The sequence below is a fragment of the Sceloporus undulatus genome, chromosome 1, assembly GCF_019175285.1.
Source record: "Sceloporus undulatus isolate JIND9_A2432 ecotype Alabama chromosome 1, SceUnd_v1.1, whole genome shotgun sequence".
NCBI lineage: Eukaryota > Metazoa > Chordata > Lepidosauria > Squamata > Phrynosomatidae > Sceloporus > Sceloporus undulatus.
In genome coordinates this window covers 257,816,532-257,841,475 of record NC_056522.1, presented here as the reverse complement: position 1 = coordinate 257,841,475, position 24,944 = coordinate 257,816,532, and the positions used below count along the sequence as shown (strand labels likewise).

The 24,944-nt window shown below is 40.6% G+C and overlaps 1 protein-coding gene across 1 annotated transcript; it reads right to left on the bottom strand.

Annotated features, from left to right (window-relative positions):
- Positions 1–87: 87 nt before the first annotated feature.
- Positions 88–24,883, bottom strand: TKFC (triokinase and FMN cyclase). Its single transcript, XM_042474877.1, has 17 exons — positions 24,700–24,883; positions 22,911–23,100; positions 22,183–22,293; positions 21,923–22,104; positions 20,142–20,220; positions 19,412–19,501; positions 19,046–19,080; positions 18,590–18,674; positions 17,777–17,866; positions 16,619–16,735; positions 15,922–16,041; positions 13,439–13,576; positions 12,626–12,732; positions 10,686–10,789; positions 3,158–3,191; positions 1,768–1,857; positions 88–532 (listed from the first exon to the last, which is right to left on the bottom strand). Exons 1-17 carry the CDS (start codon positions 24,703–24,705, stop codon positions 347–349), a joined length of 1,764 nt encoding a protein of 587 aa, XP_042330811.1. The 5' UTR covers positions 24,706–24,883; the 3' UTR covers positions 88–346.
- Between the last annotated feature and the right edge of the window lie 61 nt (positions 24,884–24,944).

Genomic DNA, 24,944 nt, shown 5'->3' with positions numbered 1-24,944 from the left:
CCTGGTTTATGCAAAGAATTTCAGCAGATCCTCTCAATAGGAAGGTACAGGTGCAAGCCACAGTGTAGAAAGAGACATACAAGCAGCTCCAAAAAAAGACAGGTCTCTTATTCACAAAGCACAAGGAAAAGTACTGATCCCAAAACAAGAATGTAAAGCACACTCCTGTTCGCATATATAGGTTCACAGAAACACCAGCCAGTACCATTCACTACAAATGGGTTCTCAGGCAGGAAGTGTGAAGGGTAAGTTGCAGCAGACACTGAGTAATTTCGAAGGTACTATGATTCAAGGAGAAAACCCTATACAAGAGAAGAAGAACAAGTGCATGACATTTTAGCAAGTTCTAAACTGTGTTCTGAATCAGGGAACGGGAGGTTTTAGTCTGTAGCCCTTCCAATACTGCACGAAGAATCGCCGCAGCTGCCACAGCCCCAGGGTCTGGCTGCTCTAGGCGGGATGAGCTGATGTAACTGGCTCTGCCTGCAGCAGCTTCCATATTCTTTGTAGATTCAGCAGCAGCTTCTGCTTTCTGATGAAAAAAGCAGAAGTGTCTGTTGTACAAAATAGACTCATCACCATCAAAAGCATTTACACATTTCTCTGTTTTAAATCATAATGCAGGATTTGGAATCTACATCTCCCCTTTTCAGCTACTGTTCTTCTTAACCCTAATACTTCAAACAAGCCACTGTATGTTTCTTTCTAAATATTTAAAATGTTTCGGGATTTTTCAGATTTGCAACAACATAGAATTGTAGAGTTGGAAGAGACCACAAGGGTCATCCAGTCCAACCCCCTGCCATGCAGGAACTCTCAGTGAAAGCATCCCTGACAGATGGCCATCCAGCCTCTGTTTAAAGACCTCCAAGGAAGGAGACTCCACTACACTCCGAGGAAGTGTGTTCCACTGTCGAACAGCCCTTACTGTCAGGAAGTTCTTCCTAATGTTCAGGTGGAATCTCTTTTCCTGGAGCTTGCATCCATTGTTCCGGGTCCTGTTCTCTGGAGCAGCAGAAAACAAGCTTGCTCCCTCCTCAACATGACATCCCTTTAAATATTTAAACAGGGCTATCATATCACCTCTTAACCTTCTCTTCTCCAGGCTAAACATCCCCAGCTCCCTAAGTTGTTCCTCATAGGGCATGGTTTCCAGGCCCTTCACCATTTAGTCACTCTCCTTTGGACATGCTCTAGTTTCTCAATGTCCTTTTTGAATTGTGGTGCCCAGAACTGGACACAGTATTCCAGGTGGGGCCAGACCAGAGCAGAATAGGTTGGCACTATTACTTCCCTTGATCTAGACACTATACTTTTATTGATTCAGCCAAATATTGCATTGGCCTTTTTACTTGCCGCATCGCAATGTTGACTCATGTTCAATTTGTGGTCTACTTAGACTCCTAGATCCCTTTCACACATAGTCTCGTTCAGCCATGTGTTCCCCATCCTGTATCTGTGCATTTCATTTTTCCACCCTAAGTGCAGTACCTTACATTTCTCTGTGTTGAAATTCATTTTGTTAGCTTTGGCCCAGCTTTCTAACCTCCTGCAATGTCTGCTCCGCTTTTGGTTTCTAAAGCAAAATTCTCTGGCATTATTGGCCATAATCTTAACTCTGAATTTTTAGAACCTCAAACAATGGATACTCAGTATATCCATTGTGATCTAAGAAATGTGGTCTAAGAAAACTTAACAGTCTGCCTCATCTTCCTGACTTACGAAAAGGTTAATAGCTTTAGGCTGTATGCATATTAATAAACTCACCTGTACAGCTTTGGCTAGAATCTGCAGTGCATTGGCATTAGGCTTCTTCAGAGCTCTGAGTTCTGCAGCAGCAGCACAGAGTGAATCCAACTAGTCAAGAGATTTATTAAACAGACAGAAGCTCAATCAAGGAAATAACAGAAGGTCTTTAGCTGACATTGTGACAAGGATAGTACTGCCTGACTGTTGGATGCCCCATTTTTGCAGTAACTCACTATAATGGGAAATATTTAAAATGTCTTAAGATAACACATTTGACTCTGGGACAGGCAGCTATCCAAGAGGGGTTGTTTGTATATAAAATTATAGCAGAAAGGATACAGCATATGATCTGGTAGAAACCAATTATATAAATGTTTTTATTGCGTAAAAGCCACATGTATCTTGTTTTGTAGGATTTAAATACAAATCCCACTAAAAACAGTACTGGAAAGTCTTTGAAAGCACTGCTGACAGTCGCTTTCTATTCTAATGCAGGCAGCATATTGTGTAGAGTATCTAGATCTCAATATAGCTACATCTCAGTTGTTCTTATGTAAATCTTCAGTCGGTTAATGTTAACAATCACCTTTAATAATAGTCAGCATAAATGACAACATCTACTTATATATCAAAGAGTTCATGCAACACTGAATCCATGAGGAAGCCTTAAGAAAAGGTAGTGTGAACTGATGCATTGTTATGTCACTGTAGGTTGAGTAATCCTTATCTGAAACACTTCAGACCAGAAGTATTTTGGATTTTTTTGGATTTTGAAATATTTGCAGGGGTAAGGGGTGCAGGGCCCCCATGAAAGTGGGAAAACTGCAAATTACACTTTAAAAAACCCCTGAAAGAACACCTCTCTAGAAATCTCTGGGCCCTCCAGTGCACGTTTGTGGTTAATATGGTCAAAAGTTGTGCTGGAGGATCTAGAGATTCCTAGAGAGAACATATTATTCAAACCCTGGAATAATCAAACTTGCAAAAGTCAAAGGTGCAAATGTGGAGGGCCAACTGTACGTAATGAGATATCTTAGAGATGGGATCCAAGTCTAAACACGAAATTCATTCATATATACTTTATACACATAGCCTGAAGGTAATTTTATACACAAAATTTTAAAAATAATTTTGTGCATGAAACAATGTTTCTGAATTATCAGAAGGCAAAAGGTGTCTCTATCTCAGCCACCCATGTGGAAAATTTTGGATTTTGGAATTTCGGATAAGGCTTATTTAATATATAATGCTTAGCATCTGGCATATGTAATTGTGTGATTCAATTCAAGTTCTGTAAAATGTGATGCTAATTAAAAACAGGAATATATAGGGGTTACTTTTGCTTCAAGTTTAATCATGACAGTAATAGAAGGGATAACGAAGGACAGGCCTGGTATATACTACTCACCATGGTTCTATCTCCAGGTGCAGCTCCTCCATACCTGCCAGACAAAAGAGTCAGTAACATAATATGCACATCACCACGTCACAGACAGTGACTGGATTCACACAAAGCAATAAGACAAAAGTTTGACAAATGCGAATTTTCCATGAGTCTTCCAAATATGTCACATGCCATTACTTGATTCCTGTCACTAGTGTCTAAACGAAATTGAAAACTTACCATGATGGCAAGCATCCTGGTTTCTTGTGTCCTTTACAACCCAGGAATCTAAATGAAGAATTGCTATTGGCTTATGAATTCTGGATTATTTGGAAATAAGAAACCAAGATCTTGGATTGATATGCTTTTGTTTCTGGTTTCGGCACTTGGTGGTAGCTGCTAGCAGGAGCAGCAAGCTCATCATGGCATTATTTTTCTGTGGTGGTGGGATTGCATGCTTTTATGAGGTAAGAGGCTATGCAGACATTAGCAGTGCTGCTGGTAGAGTCTCCCAAGTCAGACAGGCCTTTGCTGAGGAGTCAGACTAAATGTGCCAAACAGCTGTTAGGCAGCAGGAGTAGTGTGGGCTGACACTGGCATAGAATCTCTCACAGGCAACAGGAGTGGCACCATAGACAGCATTTGTTAGTACTGCACAGAAAGAGGCACTGTAAACCCCTTTGAATGTCTTTTACTATGTAATACCTATTATGAGACAATCCAAAATGAAACAAGAGATAGTGCCAGATGATGATACTCCCAGGTTGGAAGGGACTCAGCAAGCTATTGGGATACAATAGAGGATGAGTGCTGGTGCTAAGGATGCAACTGCACTCATGTCAAAAGGATGTTCAAGCTGCTGATGTGCTCAGAGGTGAAATGAAAGTCCGAAGCTCCACAACACTTATTATAGGAACATGTCAGAAGCATAAATCAGGGGAAGCTAAACATAGTAAAACAAGAAATGGAACATAAAAACATTGCATTGCTTAGAGTGAGCAAGTTAAAGTGGGCAGAAATCGGACCTTTTGAGTCAGATAATTACACAGTGTTTACTCAGGATATGAAAATCTAAAAAGAAATGAGGTAGCATTAATAGTGAAAACAGATGTAGCAAAAGCAGTTAATGGGTATAATGCAAAGTCTAACCAAATCATATCAATATCAGGGAAAATCCATCAATATAAGCATAATCCATGTTTATATTCCAACTACAGAGACAAACGTATAACAAATTGAAAGATTCTGTGCTTGAATCCAGGAGGAAACTGACCACACTCCAAAACAGAACTTCTTGTTAAGTATATACAAAAGTAGGAAACAAGCACAGAATGAATAATTGTATGAAAATTTGGGCTAGGATCAAGAAATGTAGCAGGAGAGTGAATGATTTAATTTTTTGAGTCCAACAGTTTGTTCATCACAAACACATTCTTCAAACAACCCAAGAGGCAACTGTATGCATGAACATCACCTGGTGACTAATATAGAAATGAAACAGACTACATAATGGGAAGCAGAAGCTGGAGAAACTCTATTCTCTCTGCAGAAACAAGACCAGTACAAGGTGGTTGCACAGACCTCAAACTACTAATATTAGAGGAAAGCTAAAGAAGAACAATAAACCAACAATTTTTGTGGCAAAATACAACCTGAAGAACATCTTATTAGAATTTAAAGATATTATAAAAATAGATTTGTATTATTAACTCTGATAGATTTGGAGCCAGAATTGTGGATCCAAGCCAGTGACACTGTCAGGGAGGAATGCAAAAAGACACTATCTGCAGCCAAAAGTAAGAGGAGCCTTAATGGATGAAACTCTTCAAGCAGTTAAGGGAAGACAAGAAGCAAAAGTAAAAGATTTCACAAATAGGGTCAGAGCCCTGAAAGCAATTGTTTGGCAACTTGTGCACAATAACAAAGAAAATTACTATAATAATCAATGCAGAGAAATATAAGGTGACAACAACAAAAAATGGAAGAACAAGAGATCTCTTCCATAAGGTCTGAGAAATCAAAGGAAAATTTAAATCGAGAGGTGGGAATGCTCTATGACCAGCAAGGGAACACGTTAGATGACCAAGTACAAATTAAAACAAAACAAAACACAGAAATAATACACTGTAGTATAACAAAGAGATGAAAAGATTACATATTACAGTGGAACCTTATTATACGCAGGGGATCCGTTCCGGATCCCTCTGCGTATAAAAAAAAATCCGCCTATGCTCGAGCCCCATTGTTTCCAATGGGGCTCGTGCGCAGCGGTGCACGAGGCGCAACAAGTGCGCGCGCCCATTCAATTGAATGGGATGCGCCACCCCTTCCGCCCCGCGCACACCGGCGGCTTTGAGCGCCTATGCTCAAAGCCGCCTATAAAAAGGCAGCGTATGAGGAGGCTCCACTGTAATTCAAGAAAGAGCCTTCAATGATGAACCTACAATTTTAGAACGTGAAGTGGAAGTTGCACTGAGAGCATTTGGGAGAAATAAATCACCAGGAATAGATGGTATACCAATGGAGCTGCTTCAAGCTACAGAGACAGAAACTATTCTCGTTATAAGTACAATTTGTCAGCAAATATAGAAAACAAAAGAATGGCCCACACATTGGGAATGATCAATATACATTGTAATCCCCAAGAAAGAGGGCGCCAGGGAATGCAATAACTTCCTGACCATTGCATTAATTTTCCATACAAGCAAAGTGATGCTCAAAATTCTACAACAAAGACTATTATTATATATGGAGGAAGAAATGCGAGATGTCTAACCTGGGTACAGTAAATTAAGAGACACTATAGCATACATTGGATAATGGTGCACCAAAGAATTTCAGAAGAAATTCAACCTGTGCTTTATAGATTATAACAAAGGCTTTGATTATGTAGATCATGAAAAATTATGGATTGCTCTTAAAGACATGGCTGTGTCACAATATTTGGATTGTCCTTATATGTATCTTGTACTCAAGACAAAAGGCTAGCATCACGATGGAATCATTTCCAGTGGGTAAGGTGGTCAGGCAAGGCTGCATTTTACCACCCCATCTGTTTAACTTGTACACTGAAAATATACATAAAACAGGATTAGATTCAGAGGGAGGAGGCATGAAACCTGGAGGAAAGAACATCAACAATTTAAGATGAGACCATACTGCTAGCAGACAGTATGAAAGACTTGGAACGATTAATGAAGAAAGTGCAAAAGGAGATTTACAGCTAAATATTCAGAAAAGAAAAATAATGACCACTGATGATTTACATAAACTTTAATGCAGACAACTAAGACACTGAAATAATTCAAGATTTTCCATACTTTGGTTTATCATTAATCAGAATCGAGACTGCAGTCAAAAAATCAGATGAAGACTAGATCTTGGAAGGGCAACTGTGAAAGAACTAAAAGAGATCTTGAAGTATAAAATACACCATTGCATATTAAATTAAGGATTGTCCAGGCCATCACATTTCCATTCTATGTAGGGTTATGAAAGCTGGACAGTGAAAAAAGATGGGTTTCAAAGAAACAGGTCATGCCAGACAAATCTAATCTCTTTTTTTTTTAATAAAATTACCAGCTTGGTAGATGAAGGGAATGCTGTGGATATAGTATATCTTGATTTCAGTAAGGCCTTTGACAAAGTTCTCCATGACATTCTTGCAAACAAGCTTGTAAAACGCGGGCTAGACAAGGCAACTGTTACATGGATTTGTAATTGATTGACTGGCCGAACCCAAAGGGTGCTCAACAATGGCTCCTTTTCATCCTGGAGAGAAGTGACCAGTGGGTTCCCACAGGGGTCTGTCCTGGACCCAGTGTTATTCAACATCTTTATCAATGACTTGGATGACAGAATTGGGGGCATAGTTGCCAAATTTGCAGATGACACCAAATTAGAGGGGAGTAGTTAATACCCCAGAGGGCAGGATCAAAATTCAAAATGACCTGAATAGACTAGAAAGCTGGGCCAAAGCTAACAAAATGAAATTCAACATGGTGAAATGTAAGGTACTGCACTTAGGGCGGAAAAATAAAATGCACAGATATAGGATGGGGGACACATGGCTGAACGAGACTACATGTGAAAGGGATCTAGGAATCCAAGTAGACCACAAGTTGAACGAGTCAACAGTGCAATGCAGCAGCTAAAAAGACCAATGCAAGTTTAGGCTGCATCAGTAGAAGTATAGTGTCTAAATCAGGGGTAGGCAACCTTTTTGAGCCGGGGGCCGGGTTGCTGTCCCTCAGACAACTGGGGGGGCCGAAGCCGGGGTGGGGGTGGAGCTTCCACCCTCTGGGGGTGGAGCCACATGCTGGGGGTGGAGCTTCCACCCTCTGGGGGCGGAGCCGCACGCCGGGGGTGGAGCTTCAACCGAAGCCCTGCGAGGAGGAGGAGGAGGAAGCGTGTGCTGACTGATATCATCATCATCATCATCATCATTACCACCACCACCACCACCACCACCACCACCACCACCACCACCACTATCATTGTTAACAGCAGACCTTTCAGCAATAAATGCACCAAAAATACACAGAAATGCACTTTGGAAAGTCGCAGTGTCTCACCTTCAGAAATAATAAAAATAATGAAATGAAATAAAAAGCAATAATAAAAATAATGGAATAAAAAAACAAAAATAAGTATTGCATATAGTTAAAAATTAATAATAAAAAAAAAACCAAGGCAGACCTGAAATGACTCACCTTTCCACGTCCTCCTTCTCTTTTCATCCTCCTCTTTTTCATCCTTCTCCTCCTCCTCTTTCTCATCCTCCTCCTCCTCCTCAAATAAGGGAGGCCTGGGGCCGCAAGAGCCCTGGGGGGAGCCCGCGGAGGCGGCAGGCCGCCTCCTCGCCTCCCCCGCGTGCTTCTCCTCGGCCTCAGCGGAGCCAGGGCCCCACTGAGGCCGAGGAGGAAGCCTGCAGCCCCGCGCGCTTCCCCTCGGCCTCTGCGGAGGGCGGGGGAAGGGAGCAGGCCTCTGCCAATCGCGCCAATAGGCGCGTTCGTCGGCAGCCCCAGAGCCTCTCCCCATGCCCTGTGGGAAGGCCGAGGCCTCCCCAGAGGGCGGGGTGAGGGAGCAGGCTGCCAGTGGCAATTGGCGGCAGGGCCGTCCTGTGGCCGGTCCCACGGTCTCCATGGGCCGGATCCGGAACCCTGGTCTAGATCAAGGGAAGTAATAGTGCCACTCTATTCTGCTTTGGTCAGGCCCCACCTGGAATATTGTGTCCAGTTCTGGGCACCTCAATTTAAAAAGGATATTGAGAAACTGGAGCGTGTCCAAAGGAGGGCAACTAAGATGGTGAAGGGTCTAGAAACCATGCCCTATGATGAACACCTTAGGGAGCTGGGTATGTTTAGCCTGGAGAAGAATCATAGAATCATAGAATCATAGAGTTGGAAGAGACCACTAGGGCCATCCAGTCCAACCCCCTGCCATGCAGGAAATCCAAATCAAAGCATCCCTGACAGATGGCCATCCAGCCTCTGTTTAAAGACCTCCAAGGAAGGAGACTCTATCACCCTCCGAGGGAGTGCATTCCATTGTCGAACAGCCCTTACTGTCAGGAAGTTCCTCCTAATGTTCAGGTGGAATCTCTTTTCCTGTAGCTTGCATCCATTGTTCCGGGTCCTGTTCTCTGGAGCAGCAGAAAACAAGCTTGCTCCCTCTTCAATATGACATCCCTTCAAATATATATCACCTCTTAACCTTCTTTTCTCCAGGCTAAACATCCCCAGCTCCCTAAGTCGTTCCTCATAGGGCATGGTTTCCAGACCTTTCACCATTTCACCAAGAGAAAGTTAAGAGGTGATATGATAGCCCTGTTTAAATATTTAAAGGGATGTCATATTGAGGAGGGAGCAAGCTTGTTTTCTGCTGCTCCAGAGACTAGAACGTGGAATAATGGATGCAAACTACAGGAAAAGAGATTCCACCTCAACATTAGGAGGAACTTCCTAACAGTAAGGACTGTTTGACAGTGGAACACACTCCCTTGGAGTGTCGTGGAGTCTCCTTCCTTGAAGGTCTTTAAACAGAGGCTGGATGGCCATCTGTCGGGGATGCTTTCACTGAGAGTTCCTGCATGGCAGGGGTTTGACTGGATGGCCCTTGTGGTCTTTTCCAACTCTATGATTCTATGAAGAGAATCAACTCATTTGAAATGCGATGCTGGAGGATTGTTCTACAGATACCATGGACTGCTAAGAAGACAAATAAATGAGCCTGAAACAAATTAAACTCTCTCTAGAAGCCTGAGACAGTTGTACTTTGGCCATATCATGAAAATATATGTCACTAAAAAAGACAATAATGCTTGATAAGGTAGAAGGCAGTAGGAATAGAGGAAGACTGCATTAATGATGGGCAGACTTAATCGAGGAAGCCATGATCATGAATTTGCAAGACCTGAGCATACTGGTGACGATAGGGTGAATATGGGCTGAAGCACATGGCCCAGAAGCAGCGGCCTCTAGCCACTCCAGCGCCAATAGTGCCAGTACTGCGGCAACTGCATGGCTTGCTGCAATCCCAAACAGGCCACCAGCAGAAGTGGATTAAATCCACTCCTGGAAAGTCCAGCTCTTGCCTCCTCAGCGTGGCCTCTGTGTGGCTTCCAGCTGCTATGGGGGTGTGCTTCATGTAAATGCCACACTCTCGAAGTGGTCAAAAGTGCTTTATTTGGCCCGTCTGATTCAGACCTTGAATGTCTCTCATTCATAGGGCCACCATAAATTAAAGTCATCTTGACAGCAGTTAAAAAGGTCCAGCCAGGCCAGAATGAATTTACTAGTGCACCTACCTTGAATTCCATTGTGAGAAAAAAGGTGAGACATACATCTTTGAAATAAATAAATAAGTAAATATAGCTAATTCACAATAAATCAGGATCATCTACAATTAACTAAAATTTTGGGGGTTGTTCCCACTATGGTTTAAAACAGATTGTGATCTTGTTTAAACCACCATGGTTCCCACTTAATTTGAATCCCTGAAGTGATTCGGAAAGGGGGGGCATGGTTTTTATCCATTTAACCCGCGTCAAAAAGACGCTGGTAAAATGGGGTATTTTTGGGGCTGAATCCATTTATTTGGAAATAAATTGATTCAGCCCATGTGGGAACCAGGCGGAATTGAATCGGATTCAAATCTGCCCTGGTTCCCACTGGCAGTGGCTTTCCTGGCCATACCTCCATGCTCCATCCTCAGTCCTGCCTCTCTCCTTCTGCCTCGGCCTCCTCTCTCCTTCCACCCCAGCCTCTCCTCCGCCCCCAGTATGGTCAGGAGGACAGAGGGAGACATGGTGGGGAAGCCATGGCTGTCGCTTCCTGCACCAATTCTTGAAACTGGCACAAACACTGTGATTGGTGAACCGGTCTCAGGAATCGGTGCAGGAAGTGAATGAGGAGGTTAGTGGGGATGAGGCCTTGTTTTATTATTTTGTGGGAATGAAATAACTGCTTTTTTTGAAGCAAGGAAAAAATGGACAATTGTTGTAACATATCATTTATAATTATTGTTACAATCATGCAGATATTGCACTTACTGCATCATGGCCTTAATACCAGCGTCTATAGCCATTGACCAGGCTGGCAAGTCATTGTCAATCCGCAGGGGCCGAGCAGCTGCTGTTAAAAACAGTCCATAGAGCTGTAAAGAAATATGAATACATCCTATCTCTGACAGTGTAAGGCATCACCTGTACCTCATGGGTATCACACACAGCACTTCTCTTTTATGTATTCCACCTGCTCCTAGGCATGAGTCAGATATTTTAAACTAGATGTGATCTCCCTCTCTGAAAACATACCATTAAAGACAATATTCATAATCCAAATATCCATGTGAATATATTAAGTCAATTTCTGAATCCAGACTGGACATGCTTCTCTTTTTAGCACTTCCACTCTGTGGAGACTTTTCAGAAATTTTAGTTTCATTAAAAAAAAAACTGTTTTGGTTAATTTTATTTTTATTAAATCCACATCAAAGCTGTTATCATTTCCCACCTTCAGGTTTGCAGGAGTGTTGTCAGTGTCATCTTTAGTTTTGTTTTTTTTTAATTTAATTTAAATTTTTTTTACAAATTTTTATTGAAAAAATAGACAGAAACTCCAACCAAATATACAAACAATCTAAACAACAATATATAATATACAAAAACCACATACATACATACATATCAAAATTCATCTAATTTATACAGGATTACCATCGCCCTTGAAAAACTAAATGCATTTTACCATATTGTCTCTAATTAATATGTTTCTTCTTCTTTTCACCCCTTCTCTCTTTCTTCACTACTTCTTATTGCATTCAACCTCGTTTTCTCTTTCCCCTCCTTTTCTTCCTTTTATTTTCTTCCATTCTCTCTTCTATCTTCTTCTCCAACAACCTGCATTAACTTGCTTTCTTAAACTCCATCCCCAACTTTCTACTCTACTTCTTCTCTTTGAACTTACCAGTTTCCCATTCTTCTCTATATTACAGTCAGATAACATGCCCTTACCTTCTTCTACCTACTTTGCCCTCATCTATCTTTTCTCTTCCAATCCCTTTCTATTCAGATCCATAACATTTCCAATGGGAGGAGAGGGGCAGAATAGATGGGAGAAAATACAAACCCACCAACACAGACCAACACAAACACAGACACAGTTCTATCATTCATACAGCTTAACTTCTGACTGGTTATTCATTGGAAAGCTGTTCTATAACCTCCACTAGATTTTCCTAAACCTTTCCCTATAATGTCATAATAAATATAAATTCATTAACATAACATATTTCTTGAATTTCCTTTTCCAATTTTGGATTTATATTTTTGGTAATCCAAATATCCATGTGAATATATTAAGTCAATTTCTGAATCCAGACTGGACATGTTTCTCTTTTTAGCACTTCCACTCTGTGGAGACTTTTCAGAAATTTTAGTTTCATTTAAAAAAAACTGTTTTGGTTAATTTTATTTTTATTAAATCCACACCAAAGCTGTTATCATTTCCCCACCTTCAGGTTTGCAGGAGTGTTGTCAGTGTCATCTTTTGCAATGAGTTGCTGCTAGATTCCATAGACTGTTTTTAATTGCTGCTCTGAAGATATCACCACCACACGAAAAGAAATGGCTTTTGCATGTTCTTAGAACTGGCTGCCCATGCAGATTGATTTCTGCAGTGTATTGCTTCTGACCAACCAAAGAAATGGTAGTTTGTGAGGTGCTTGTGAATATGCCTTCTCTGTACAATGGAAATGACTTGTTGGAGGGTTGCTCTGGGGATTTACCTGTTTTTCACTCTTTTTTCACAAGCCATGCCTTAGTTCAACCTTTTTGTGCAACGGCTTTCTAGTGAAGCAAGGGAATGTGAATTCCAAGAGTGCTCCCTCTCTCAGTATACAGACATACTAAAGCTAGTACTTAGTACCATTTGTCTTTAATATTTAGCTAACAGTCATTAGTACATCTTAGGGAGGGTGTCCAAAACTTACCGCCCCTGAGGAACCCCCCATCTTCTCCAACAACAGTTTTGCAAGGGAAGAGAGCAGTTTAGAGGGGTCTACCGGTAGAGGTCTTGCATTCAGCCATTCCTGGATTGCTAGGGAAATAATACTTATGGATTAGAGGTGATGCCTTTCAGACTTATGTCCATCTATTTTGCAACAATTTGTGTTTTTCAGCAGTGCATACCTCACAAAGAACTAATAAGTTGGTATTGCAAAACCAAGCCTATCTTGTAAAACAAATGTGCTGACATCTCTGAACTGGAATGAGAATGAAGAAAAAAGATGTCATAATATTTTTCAGTTCAGGAATGTTAACCTTTCCTGCCAATATACACGTTATGGTAATGAAGGCAACAACACAAAATATACTTTGGATTTTGTTTTATAACAAACATGGCTATGTGGCTTGCATATTTGATATTCCAGAATTAGCATCACTAAGGAATAACTTAGCAACAGGAAATAGGAAAAACAAAACAAAACAGAAAGCCTTTTCACTAAAGATTTGTTACTAACACATCATTCAAATAATACATTATCCTCCCATACAAATGCTGCTATCCTATTCTTCGGACTCTTGCCTCAGAATTTTTTTCTGCTAATCAATATTGATATTTGGCAAAACAGGCATACTAATGCCTTCAATTCCATTTTTTAAAGAAAAGGCAAGGTGTAACTACAGATGATGAAGGTATGATAACAATCTTAAATAATTCCCAGCACAAAACATTATTATGGTATAGAAGTAGGAGGTAATTGCTTAAGAAATATCAGGGGAGTTATTCCAACATTACTAACCTCTGGCAGCCCGTGCATGTGTGCTGCCACAATCCCCATCACCTGCAGCCCGATCCAAATCATTCAGCTTATCCTGTAGGCTCAGCAGTGTGTCACATACCTTCTCTAGAGCTTGTCTCATATAGGGGGAGGATGGAACTAGAAGAATTACATGCAAACATTAATTTATTTCAACAGCAATGAAGCTCTTTGCTTCACATTTTGTTTTGTACAGCAAGTACTGAATTTGCTATTTACTTTCCTTTCATAATAGGTTTGCCACAGTCCACCTGAGTCCTCAACTAAGATAGACCCTTTCAACCAATGGAACTTGCACAAATGTTGACTTACCAAATTACCATTGATTCCATGGGTCTACTTTAGTTTGGACTAACAACTGAATTTGTATACAGAAAACTCTAACCCAGTGGTTCTCAACGTTTATGCTGCAGATGATTTAGATGCAACTACTAGAAATCCCAGGCAACATGGTCAATAGAAAGGGATTCTGGGACTTGAAGTTTGGAATATCTGGAAGAGGAGAGGTTGAGAACCACTGCCATAACCAAGCACAATTGCTTTATCAGAAGATTACTTCATACATTTTCACTTGATTTCTCAATACCTAATGAAGTAGGTGAATTACTGAAATGATTCTGCTGAAGAGTTCTCAGTTTGAAATGAAGTAATATAAACATATTACTTTGATCATCCAGTCATATATGCAAGGTCACTTACACTGGACCAAGATTAACATTATTAATGGGTGCAGAGACACACCCATAGGGGTTTCTCTGTTGTTTTTAATTAGCCCTTATTTAAGCAGTAACTTAGCATATTCAGTCTCCAAACAGCCAAATGTCTCTGCTAAGAAAGCACAGAATTTTTATTGGTCTATGGCATATAACATTTAACTAAGGATCACTTTACAATCAGACTTGTTTTTCATACTTTCACTATTAAAACCATAATGCATTACAACATCCAGGTATACAGCATAAAGGAAAAATGACATTTCCTACCAAATTGTAAACTTAAGATATACGAGTTTTTTTTCCAATGGAAAATACCTCCACTTCTTTTTACCAACCATTTTTTATCATTCTGATTGTCTCAAGAATAAATGTAATAGTTTTGGTACCAAACTGTCCCACATATTCAGACATACATTAGAAATCATGAAATACCAGGAAATTTACCCAATGCTGTCTACGCTGATGTTCATTTTACTTACAATAATAATAATAGTAATAATAATAATTTTATTTGTATACCGCTTTTCCATCTGATCAAAGCGGTTCACAGCACCATGCAATACAATACAAAGCAGTACAATAATTAAACAATACAATATAATATCAATTACATCAGCAATATTACACAGTTCAATAAAAATCTCATAGCAAATACAAATCAATTTAAAAACAATCGGTTGTGGTTGGCTATCCAGGTCTTAATTAGGGTAATCTATCTCTAAAGAGAATCAGGGGGGTATGCTCAAAAATGTATGGATTTTGGAACATTTCGGATTTTGGAATTTCTGATAACAGATACTCAACCTATGTAACATACCAAACACTTTGAATTAAATAATAAATTTAGTGAGATCAAAATGTGATATACATTTTTGTCATCCTCAGTATGCCTAATACTTGCTCCTGTGCATTTACAACCCAGGAATCCTTATCACAGCACATTAATGGTTTCATAACTCTGGTTTATGGCTTTATTAGCATTTGAGGTGTCCTAGTTTATAGCATCCCGTTCTGGTATCTTCTTATCAGATTAAGACTGTCTGATGTGTACTATTTCTAGTGTTGTTTTAGAGTTGTTTCCCTTGGGCTGCTATGCTCAATCCAGAAGTTAGTTAAACCCGACATTTATTCTCTGTTCAGTAATTTTTCTGAGTGCTTTTTTTAGAATGGCATACATCACATTTGATTCAAAATTTTCTTGAAGATTTCCTCATACATTCAGAATTTATTACCTGTACTAGATTCCCTAACATTACAATTCCCAAATACTCTAGCATCACATGTGAAATGATTACATTCTTTCCAAGAAATGCCAGCTCACAGAAATAAACCTAACTGGTATTTTGCATATTCAGATAGAAATGCTATGAGTATCTTATTATCAATATTATATAGTTGGGACATCGAGCTTTGAGAGGATTTTGCTTTGTGTCACACAAACTGTGAGAGGGCAAAAGTCAAGTAGAAGTTGCAAATCCAGAAGTCAGTACTACCTTCCATTGTTCAAAGCTATACAAACCCTGGTCAAACCTTCTTTAACCCAGACTTCCAGACAAGACACAATGACTCTTAGAGGTATGCCCTATCCATCTAGATTCCCCTCCCCACCCTTTAAATCTCACTCTGTATCTTGAGAAAACGATTTTCTGTCATCACTCAGAACCAGAATTATCCTCTGTAGCAGTGAACTAAAAGAGTGAGGCCACAACATAAGAACAAAGCACGAGTAGCAAATGCTTCAAACAGTACCTTCGGGTGGAAAAGACTCTTCTTCTTCAAAGTCCTCCTTGGGCGCTATCCTCTCTCTTTTCTGGCCTGTAACAGACACTTTGGCAGGTTGTGACCAGGCAACAGCTGTAGTATCTGAATCTAGGAATGGGAATACAACCATGAGCTGAAGTTTTGGTCAGTTTCACAACAGCATGGCTCATATTCATCAGAAGGATGTGTGTGTATGTGCCTTGATCCACTGAATTTCATAGGGTTTCTTAGGCAAGTAATATTCAAGTAGTGGTTTTGCCAGTTCTTTCCTCTGAATATTCACTGGTAGTCTACCATCCAAGCACTAACCAGGGATCTGGTGCCTTTAGGGTATTAAGACCCTTTGTCAAATAGATATTAATTGATGAATTCTTTCAAGATTTCCATCTTTTTTTATTGGGCACAAACCACAGAAAGCTGAGTATGAATACTAAATAGGCAATCATGAAATAATTGGAAAGTTAGTCAAAAAAGGGCTTGTATTAATGAGTCACAGACATATACTAGCAGTCAGCTGTTGTGTACCTTCAGTAAGCTCATAACCAGTGCCTCATTACTAGGATGAAAGTAAAATTAATACATCACATATATATCTTAAATGTATGTGCTACTCTGATCAATTAACTGATCAACTTACCTTACAAGATGCAATGTCAAGAAGAAAACTGACATCCAGGAAACTCACCTAAGAGACTCAGTATCTCATCATCCACAAGCAGAACGGTAAGGGAAACACCTGCCATTTCCAGTGCAGTCATAAAGGAGCCAACAAAAGCCCGGGAAATTTGAACACCTTTCCTTTCTACAACAGTGAAATGAAAACAGAGCAGCAATGCTCTGAATAAGGAACTAGACTGATAGGAAATTAGAGAGGAACTCATTTAGAATTTTTTAAAATAATGCAAAGTCATATTTAGAGGGAAATAAACATATTTTAATGGAAAATGACCAAGTCAGAAAACTGAGCACAAAGTAGTAATACTGCAATAATTAGAGCAAGTTCAGTTCCTAGAATTCTCATATGGAACTGTGCTTACAGAATGCTCCCACAGGTAAAAAAGGGAAGATATTTGGAGCTTACCGAAAACCAACTTTGGAAGTTTGAGAAATCATGTGGAAGAGTTCTGGGGGATGCATGAAGTATCCGCAAAAAATAACCTCTCCTCCATCTATTTTGTGACAGTTTCATTAGAAAGCAGTTGCCAATTGCAAATGGAAACCTTTTGGGAGTGGAGGCTTGGAGAGCTAACACTAATTGACACTAGTAAGTGGATTCAGCCTTCAAACCAGAATTATGACTGTTCTGCTAGGCTGAAATCCACCCCTCCCCACACAAAGACTGTCAGTTCTTGATGATGATGGCAACTTGTATTAACTGATGAAGATGTAGAGCTATACCATAGTTAACTTGCAAAGACAGAGGCAAGGATATAGTTTCCAAAGAGTGGAAGTGATATCCATGGACCAATCTGTGGTACATTTTAACTATCCTGCCTTGGAGTAAGGGGTTGAAACAGATAACCTTTTAATTTAATGACTGTTTCAAATGCTAATTGAAATGTTTTTAAAGGGAATATGTCAAACTTTCTAAAAAAATAAAATAAATCCTATATATTGTATATTACATAAGAGAGTCAGTATGGTGTGCTGTTTAGACTGTTGGGCTGAGACTTGAAGGATCCAAGTCCTACTCCCAAAACAGACATAAAAAACTGGGTCACCTTGAGGAAGCACTCTCTCTTAGCCTTACTTACCCATAGGTTGCTTTAAGGATAAAGAATAGTATACGCATCATGTGTATCAGACAATTTCATTTCATTCTATTTTCAATACACACACTTACCAAGATAATGCACTGCAGATCCAGCCACTACACCCAACTCCAGATATGATAAGCCACCCAGGTTGTTCACTACCAAGACTACAGATGCACCTGAAAGCAAAAACAAAATAGGTGTGATTGAAAGCTACTCTCAGGCACAGGGGAGGTCAAGCAAGAACAAATAATCTGTGTGTTCTTATGAGGAAGAAGGGGGGTGGTATTCTAAAAGTTGCTGTCAAAAAAATACCTTTTCCAAGCTCTGGTTTAAACTGACTCCATATGTCTGCTTTTTAAGTTTAAAAAAAAAAATTCTACAAAAAAGTTCAAAAAATACAATGAATACAAGAAATACAATGGATATAAGAATCAAAGACAGCACACCTTGGATCGGTTGAAATAGCACACATCAATTGTTTGCCTACAGAAGCTGTAGGACAAATGGTCTTTTCAGCCTATCAAAGGTTTTACCAAGAAATGAGAGAGACCAAACACTTAGTAATATTATAGGGTATTAAGTTTCATTATGATTGTAGTCACTTGCTTTTACAAGAGAATTATTCTCTGACTTCAAGACAAAATAGCACTTTCCTGGTGCTGTTTGCACTGATAAATTTCCTGGCTCTCTCACAACTCATAGTCTTTTATGTCATTTCATCATAGACCCTAGCCATAGACTTTTAGGGAAACAACTTGAAGGCTAGTTAAGTTTTATATGGCTACTTCTCAACATCTGAGTTAACATCCAATATAAAAAAAACAGCTGAAATAAATGGTTTCCAGGGTCTCTCGGCCAATAGAAATAATACACATGGCAATCAGAAGATTGTTACTCACCAGACCTGAGCTGAAGATGTGAATCGCTGGAACGATTGGTCATGTGATCCAACATTATCTTTACAATTTGATTTGCTGATGTTATCTGTGAAGCGAGTATGGTATAAACATGACCAGCAAGCCACATCTTGATCCTGAACCCCATTTTGAGGCCCCTGAAACACCCAGTACTCATCTAGGTCCATAGATTCACTTCCAGAAGGGCTTTTTTACCAGAAAACTGCAACAAACATACCCAAACCAAATACAAATGGCATTAGTTTCCTTTCCCACTCCTCCCCAAACCTTGAATATCACTTGCAAACTACAATAATCAGGAACCGTAAGTGATATTACACCTGGTGTATTGTGACTGCAGTCCATAGAGCTAAAACTGGTGCCTCCCCAGTTGCCCACTATTAGTGCAAGTGGACAAGCCTGTACTTCTGTAATTGTGAGATTCAACAGACAACTTACTTTCATCCTGCATACACCAGCTTCACCATGAATTCCTGCAGAAAAAGCAAAATGTCAAAGGTGCCTGCCATGGCTAGCTTCTTCCTAAATGGAAGATAATTTAGTTTAAGGACACTAAACTATATCACAACATATGACTTCTTGAATTAAGACATTGAATCATATAGCCAATGAACACTCATATCATGGACAATAAAGAAGTTTTATCATTAGCACCATAGAATCACTGTTAAGGTCACACAGGGTGAGCAACTTGCAATGGAGATGCATGAACAGTTTTGCAAGGCAAGGAGCACTGTCAAAGAAGCAGTGCTCATAAGATCATTCCAAGAAAGTGGGCAGCCAACAGTAGAAAACATATGTTACCTAAGCCCAGCTCAAGCTCATCATCAGCAAGCTGGAAGGTGGGTCTTGATCCAGGGACACTACAGGGGGACAGACTTACTCCAAGGGTGCCTGTGCAAAGGGGAGAAGGAAAAAGAAAACTCAATCTACTATATATTTCAGCACCAAGATACAAACATAGACAAAACAATGCACAACTTTAAATGGTACTAGAATATCACAGTGTGGCACATGACTGAGGAAGGTGCCATGCTAGAAGAACACTTACAATATGTTAAGTGAAACATGAAATACAATTTATATTTGTTACTTTTTTATCCCCCATTCCCTCCAGGAGCTTCACTCTCTAGCCAGTTTATTCTCACAGCTGCCCTGTCAAGTAGACTAGGCTAAGAAACAGTGACTTCCCATTCCCATGCCAGTGAGTTTTGTGACCATGCTGGAATATGAAATTTGGTTTTCCCAGTCTTGGAATGGCACTCTAACAACATTACATTAGCTATTAAAAACTTTTAAACAAATTTAAAATAGGGGGTTAGCTACAGAACGTGGCCATTCTTTTTTTACAGAGAATACTAATCTTAAATCCCCAACACTTAATATATTGTTAATTTTTCAAAAGTCCCTAAATTCCAGATAAGAATTGCACCAACAGGCCCTTGTTAGGTTACTAGATTTCATAAGTGCAAAGAAATGATGTAACCTTGGCCAGAGGTTTGCCTCCAAAAAAGGGAGGTACTTAAACACTTACCCATTTGCCCTTTGACAGCAGTCACTTTTCGAACAATTTCTTTTAGACTAACTCCTGCCTCAGCGAGAGCCCCAGCCACCTAAATATAAATTACATTAAGGAAAAATGTTAACTGATTCTGAAAAAGAGAGCCATTCATTCTCACACATTCATATTACAGGGATGCAGCCAAATATTTCAGTCTCAATGGACAAGCAAAATAGTTGTGGATAAGCTATTAGTCTGTGATTCAGTTACACTAGTTTCAATACTAATATTTCCTCAGAAGCAAGTCACCTGTGTTATTTTATTATTATTATCCTGCCTTTCTCCTAGTACAGGGACTCAAGGTGGCTTCTTATGATCCTTATTCCCAGATTGTCTCTCTTTTTAGATTTGTAAGGGGCTCTTCAGACCAGCACTTTGGCCTGGCCTGGTGGTGGAGTCTGAGCGTCAAGTCCAGATGACATACACCCTTACTCTGCCACCAGGGCACCATGATGCTGCGCTCCACTCCACATGGCACGCAGCATCATGGCATTTGTCTGATGCTGCGTCCACATGATGCAATGCTGAAGGAGCGCCGTACAGCTGTGCTGCCACGGCTATGGCACCCTTTTGAGGTCGCAAAAAGGAGCCGCTTTTTGCAGCTCTTTTTTGTGCCCTTGAAAGACCGGATTGGAGCCACAGCATGCAGTTGCCATGGCCCCAATCTGACACGAAAAGAGCTCTTTGGGGCAGTCTGTTAAGCCCCTAAGACATCCATAGCTTCCATATTTGTTGATTCAAAGACATCACACTGTCTCTCTAATCGTATCTTTATTCAGGAATCTAACTGGTCTTAATTTTTCTAAGGGCAGTTGTGAAGTTCTATTCAATTTTTGTTTACTGAGTTCAACATGAGAACCTATATATGAATGGATCTGCAGTCAAATATGTTAAATAATATCTTTATTAAACATCTGACAATAATATTAAAAAATACTGAAACAAAAAAACCAGAATGAGGCTAACAAAAACTGACCCCATCAAAAACAACAACTAGAAAGCTTCTAATAGATATTAAAACCCTGTACTCAAAAAAAGTACAAATGAAAACAAACATAAGAAAAATAAACATAGAAAACATAGTGATAAAGAAATTATTTTACTTAAATAACAGGAATTCATCAAGATGCCAACACCCTCTGTAGTTGAAAAAGGCACTGAAAATCAACAAGGTGGCGGTAGATTCTTGACTTGAACACAGGTAAATATAAAACACAATTGTAACTTTATAAGAGCACCAACACTGTAATGTAAGCCAGGATTCACTTCCATCTTTATGGGCAAAACAAACCTGAAACACGTTTCCCATGAACTTAGTTGTTCATCTTCTGTAATTTTTCACAAGTAGAATTTTTTCATGCAAAACCAGGATTAGGTCTTTTATTTAAAAGCCGTAAATAAGGTCACAACCCTTTGAAGAAGCCCAAAGCTTTATGTCTACCTGAGTATCTTTTAAGGTATTTTTAACCACACCTCCTTTGTGTTTTGTCACTATCATCTTATTTTAGCAAGTCTTATTTTAGGTAATGCAAGTCAACCTATAATCACTCAAGCTACCGGGGGGGGGGGGGGATTACAGGACTGTGGGCAAAATTGAACAGAAAGGAATTAACATGGGCACCTCATGCAATACATTATGCAGAAAGGAATGACCATGGGCATATCACACGGTACAAGGTGCTTACATTTCAAAGTAGAATATGTCTTGGTTAATGACAAAGTTGGCCCTGAAACAGGGGACAGGCAATTCTTACCTTGTGTATAAGAACTGTACCACACAGCCCTCTCCTGCCAGCCTTCTTCTGTTTGGTGAAAGCAGAGTCATCCCCAACCACCACCATGTCCACATCAATCCCTTCTGCCCGTGCCTGTTCCAATGCCAGCCCAAAGTTCAGGCGGTCCCCTGTATAGTTCTTCACTATTAGCAGAGTCCCAACTACAAAGGAGATGAAAAACTGAGTTAAATGGTCCCTTAATCAAAAGAGATATTGATCTACCAGAAATGCTACGATACCTGCTCCAGCGTCTTTCATAACCCGAATCGCTGCTAAAATGCTACCGACTGCAGGAGAAGTAAATACTGGGCCAGCTACCACTCCAGTGAGCATTCCCTTTCCAACGTACCCTGAGGAAAGAAAACAGGCAGATCTACATTGCATCCATACTGGGAGTTTCTCATTTACCAAATACACTTATCCCTCCCTATTCACTAGCGTTAGGGGCACAAGACCCCCGTGAATATGGAAAAACCGCAAATAACAAAACCACCATGTTTTTAACTGAGAGGATGATTCTATGATGCTATCTCTAGGTCCTCCAGTGCAACTCTGTGGCCAACGTCTGACAGACACTGACCATAGAACTGCGTTGGAGTATTCTCTCTAGGAATCTCTAGGTCTTTCGGTGCAACTTTTAGTTAAAGTTGACCACAGAGTTGCACTGGAGGACCTAGAGATTCCTACAGAGAACATATTAATAAAATCTGTAAATAATCAAAGCCGCAAATATGGAGGGATGAGTGTATTACCGTTCTACTGTTCTTCCACATAACAGGCAATCAACCTTGACAGCAAACAGAAGAACTATTGTGAAAAGGTTTTCTGCTTATGCAATCTCTATATATGGCCTCCCAGAATGCTCTCTTCTCCTTATACTGATAAACTGTCACAGAGTTCATTCGGTAGCAAGGTGGGACCATCCTTCCCACATATCCAAATCTCCTATGATACTGACTCCACTAACCTGCGTGTGCAGGTTCATGTCCTGATCCACCTCCAGAAATCAGTGCCACTTTGCCCTGTAAGTTTTCCAAGTCAGAACGCAGTGCCACTCTGTGTCCTTGCAGGAGCTGGAGATGAGGGTTACATGCCACTATTCCAGCCAATGAATCATCTGCACAACCCAGAATTGTGTTCACTAGCTTTTTTGAGGCCTAAAACAAGGGGAAAAAATAAGACACATACACAAGCATACACTTTTCTGTATGGAAGCAATTCCAAATACACAATTGCACAACCAGTTTGAGAGATTTCAGCAACTTGTTGTTGTTGTTACTGTTGTTGTGTGATTTCAAACACATATCTATTTTGAGTCTATGGTAACATCCGAAAAGGAAATTTTGCAGGAGACCTGTGTAGGTTTCATGTTGCACTTGAGCTTACACCTCTCCCCACATCAACTGCCTTTGAACTGCACAGTTGGAGGAAATAGGGACATACTGTACTTGTACATCTGCCCTTTACAGATCTTTCACCTCTTGGACTTTGGCTTCCATGATGCCTCAAGATATGAAAATGGTTTGTAGATAAATAGGAAACTGAATAACATTTATCAGTTATTCACAAACATTTTCTTTGTCAAATTCCCTTTACTTTTGTCATATTTTGTATTTCACAATAATGTACGACTCTCACAGAATATAACATAAAAATGCATAGTAGCAATATATAATATTAACATAACCATTCAGTAAGAACTGCTTCTTTCCAACAACACAGAATCCTAGAGTTGGAAGAGACCGCAAGGGCATCCAGTCCAACCCCTTTATTCTGCCATGCAGGAACTCTCAATCACAGCATCCCCATTGACAGATGGCCATCCAGCCTCTGCTTAAAGGCCTCCAAAGAAGGAGACTCTGCTGCACTCCGAGGAAGGAGTGTGTTCCACTGTTGAACAGCCCTGACTCTCAGGAAGTTCCTCCTAATGTTGAAGGGGGAGCTTGCATCCATGGTTCTGTGTTCTAGTCTCTTCTCCAGGCTAAGCATCCCCAGCTCCCTGAGTCATTCCTCATAGGACATGGTTTCCAGACCCTTCACCATTTTAGTTGCCCTCCTTTGGACACATGGCTCCAGTTTCTCAATGTCCTTTTTGAATTGGTGCCCAGAACTGGACACAATATTCCAGGTGGGGCCTAACCAAAACAGAATATAGTGGCACTGTTACTTCTCTTGATCTAGACACTATACTGTACTTCTATTGATGCAGCCTAGAATCGCATTGGCCTTTTTAGCTGCTGCATCGCACTATTCACTCATGTTCAGCTTGTGGTCTACTTGGACTCCAGATCCCTTTCACACTAGGATGTTTATCACACTATGCTCTTAAAGAGGTACTATTCCAGTGTGACTCCTCTAGCAGCCTCCTGTTGCATGCTGGGATTGGCAGTTTTAAGGAGCTGAACTTCTCTGCCTGAGAATTCTAAATACCCCTCCTTAAAACTGCCAGTCCCAGCATGCAACAGGAGGCTGCTAGAGGAGTCACACTGGAATAGTACCTCTTTAAGAGCTCGTCTGATAAACACCGTAGTCTCGTTCAGCCAGGTGTCCCCCATAATCCTATATCTGTGCATTTCATTTTTCCGCCTTACATTTCTCCCTGTTGAATGTCATGTTGTTATCTGTGGCCCAGCTTCCTAGCCTCCTGCAACGTCCGCTTAGCTCTGGGTGCAGAAGCACCTCCTGCTCCCTGAATCCCATGGCCGTGAGCCAGGCAAAGCGGGCTATGATCCCTGCAGAGTCCCAAGGGCTCTCACCTGCATGGTCCCGGGAGGCGCGCCTGGGGCCCTGGGCTGTCAGTGAGGGAGTAGGGCCCGGGGTCTCCGTCTGCCTGAGGGACTGGCTGGCCTAGGGCCCACCTCCCCCGCCTTTCAGCCAGACTTCGCCCTGGGTCCAGACTCCGCTCGGCGGCGGGGCTACGAAACACGCGCCGCGAGGGAGAGGGGCGGGAGGAGGGCTCTGATTGGCGGAGAGAGAGGGGCTCGCGCTCCGGCGGTTGACG

Bases quoted from the DNA above. Each gene is read 5' to 3' on its own strand.
- TKFC (XM_042474877.1), bottom strand. The intron at 22,294-22,910 runs GTTAGTGGAGTC...TTCTTTCCTCAG, and splicing joins ACATGAACCTGCACACGCAG to GGTACGTTGGAAAGGGAATG. The intron at 3,192-10,685 runs GTAAGTGCAATA...TTTGTCTGGCAG, and splicing joins GGTATTAAGGCCATGATGCA to GTATGGAGGAGCTGCACCTG.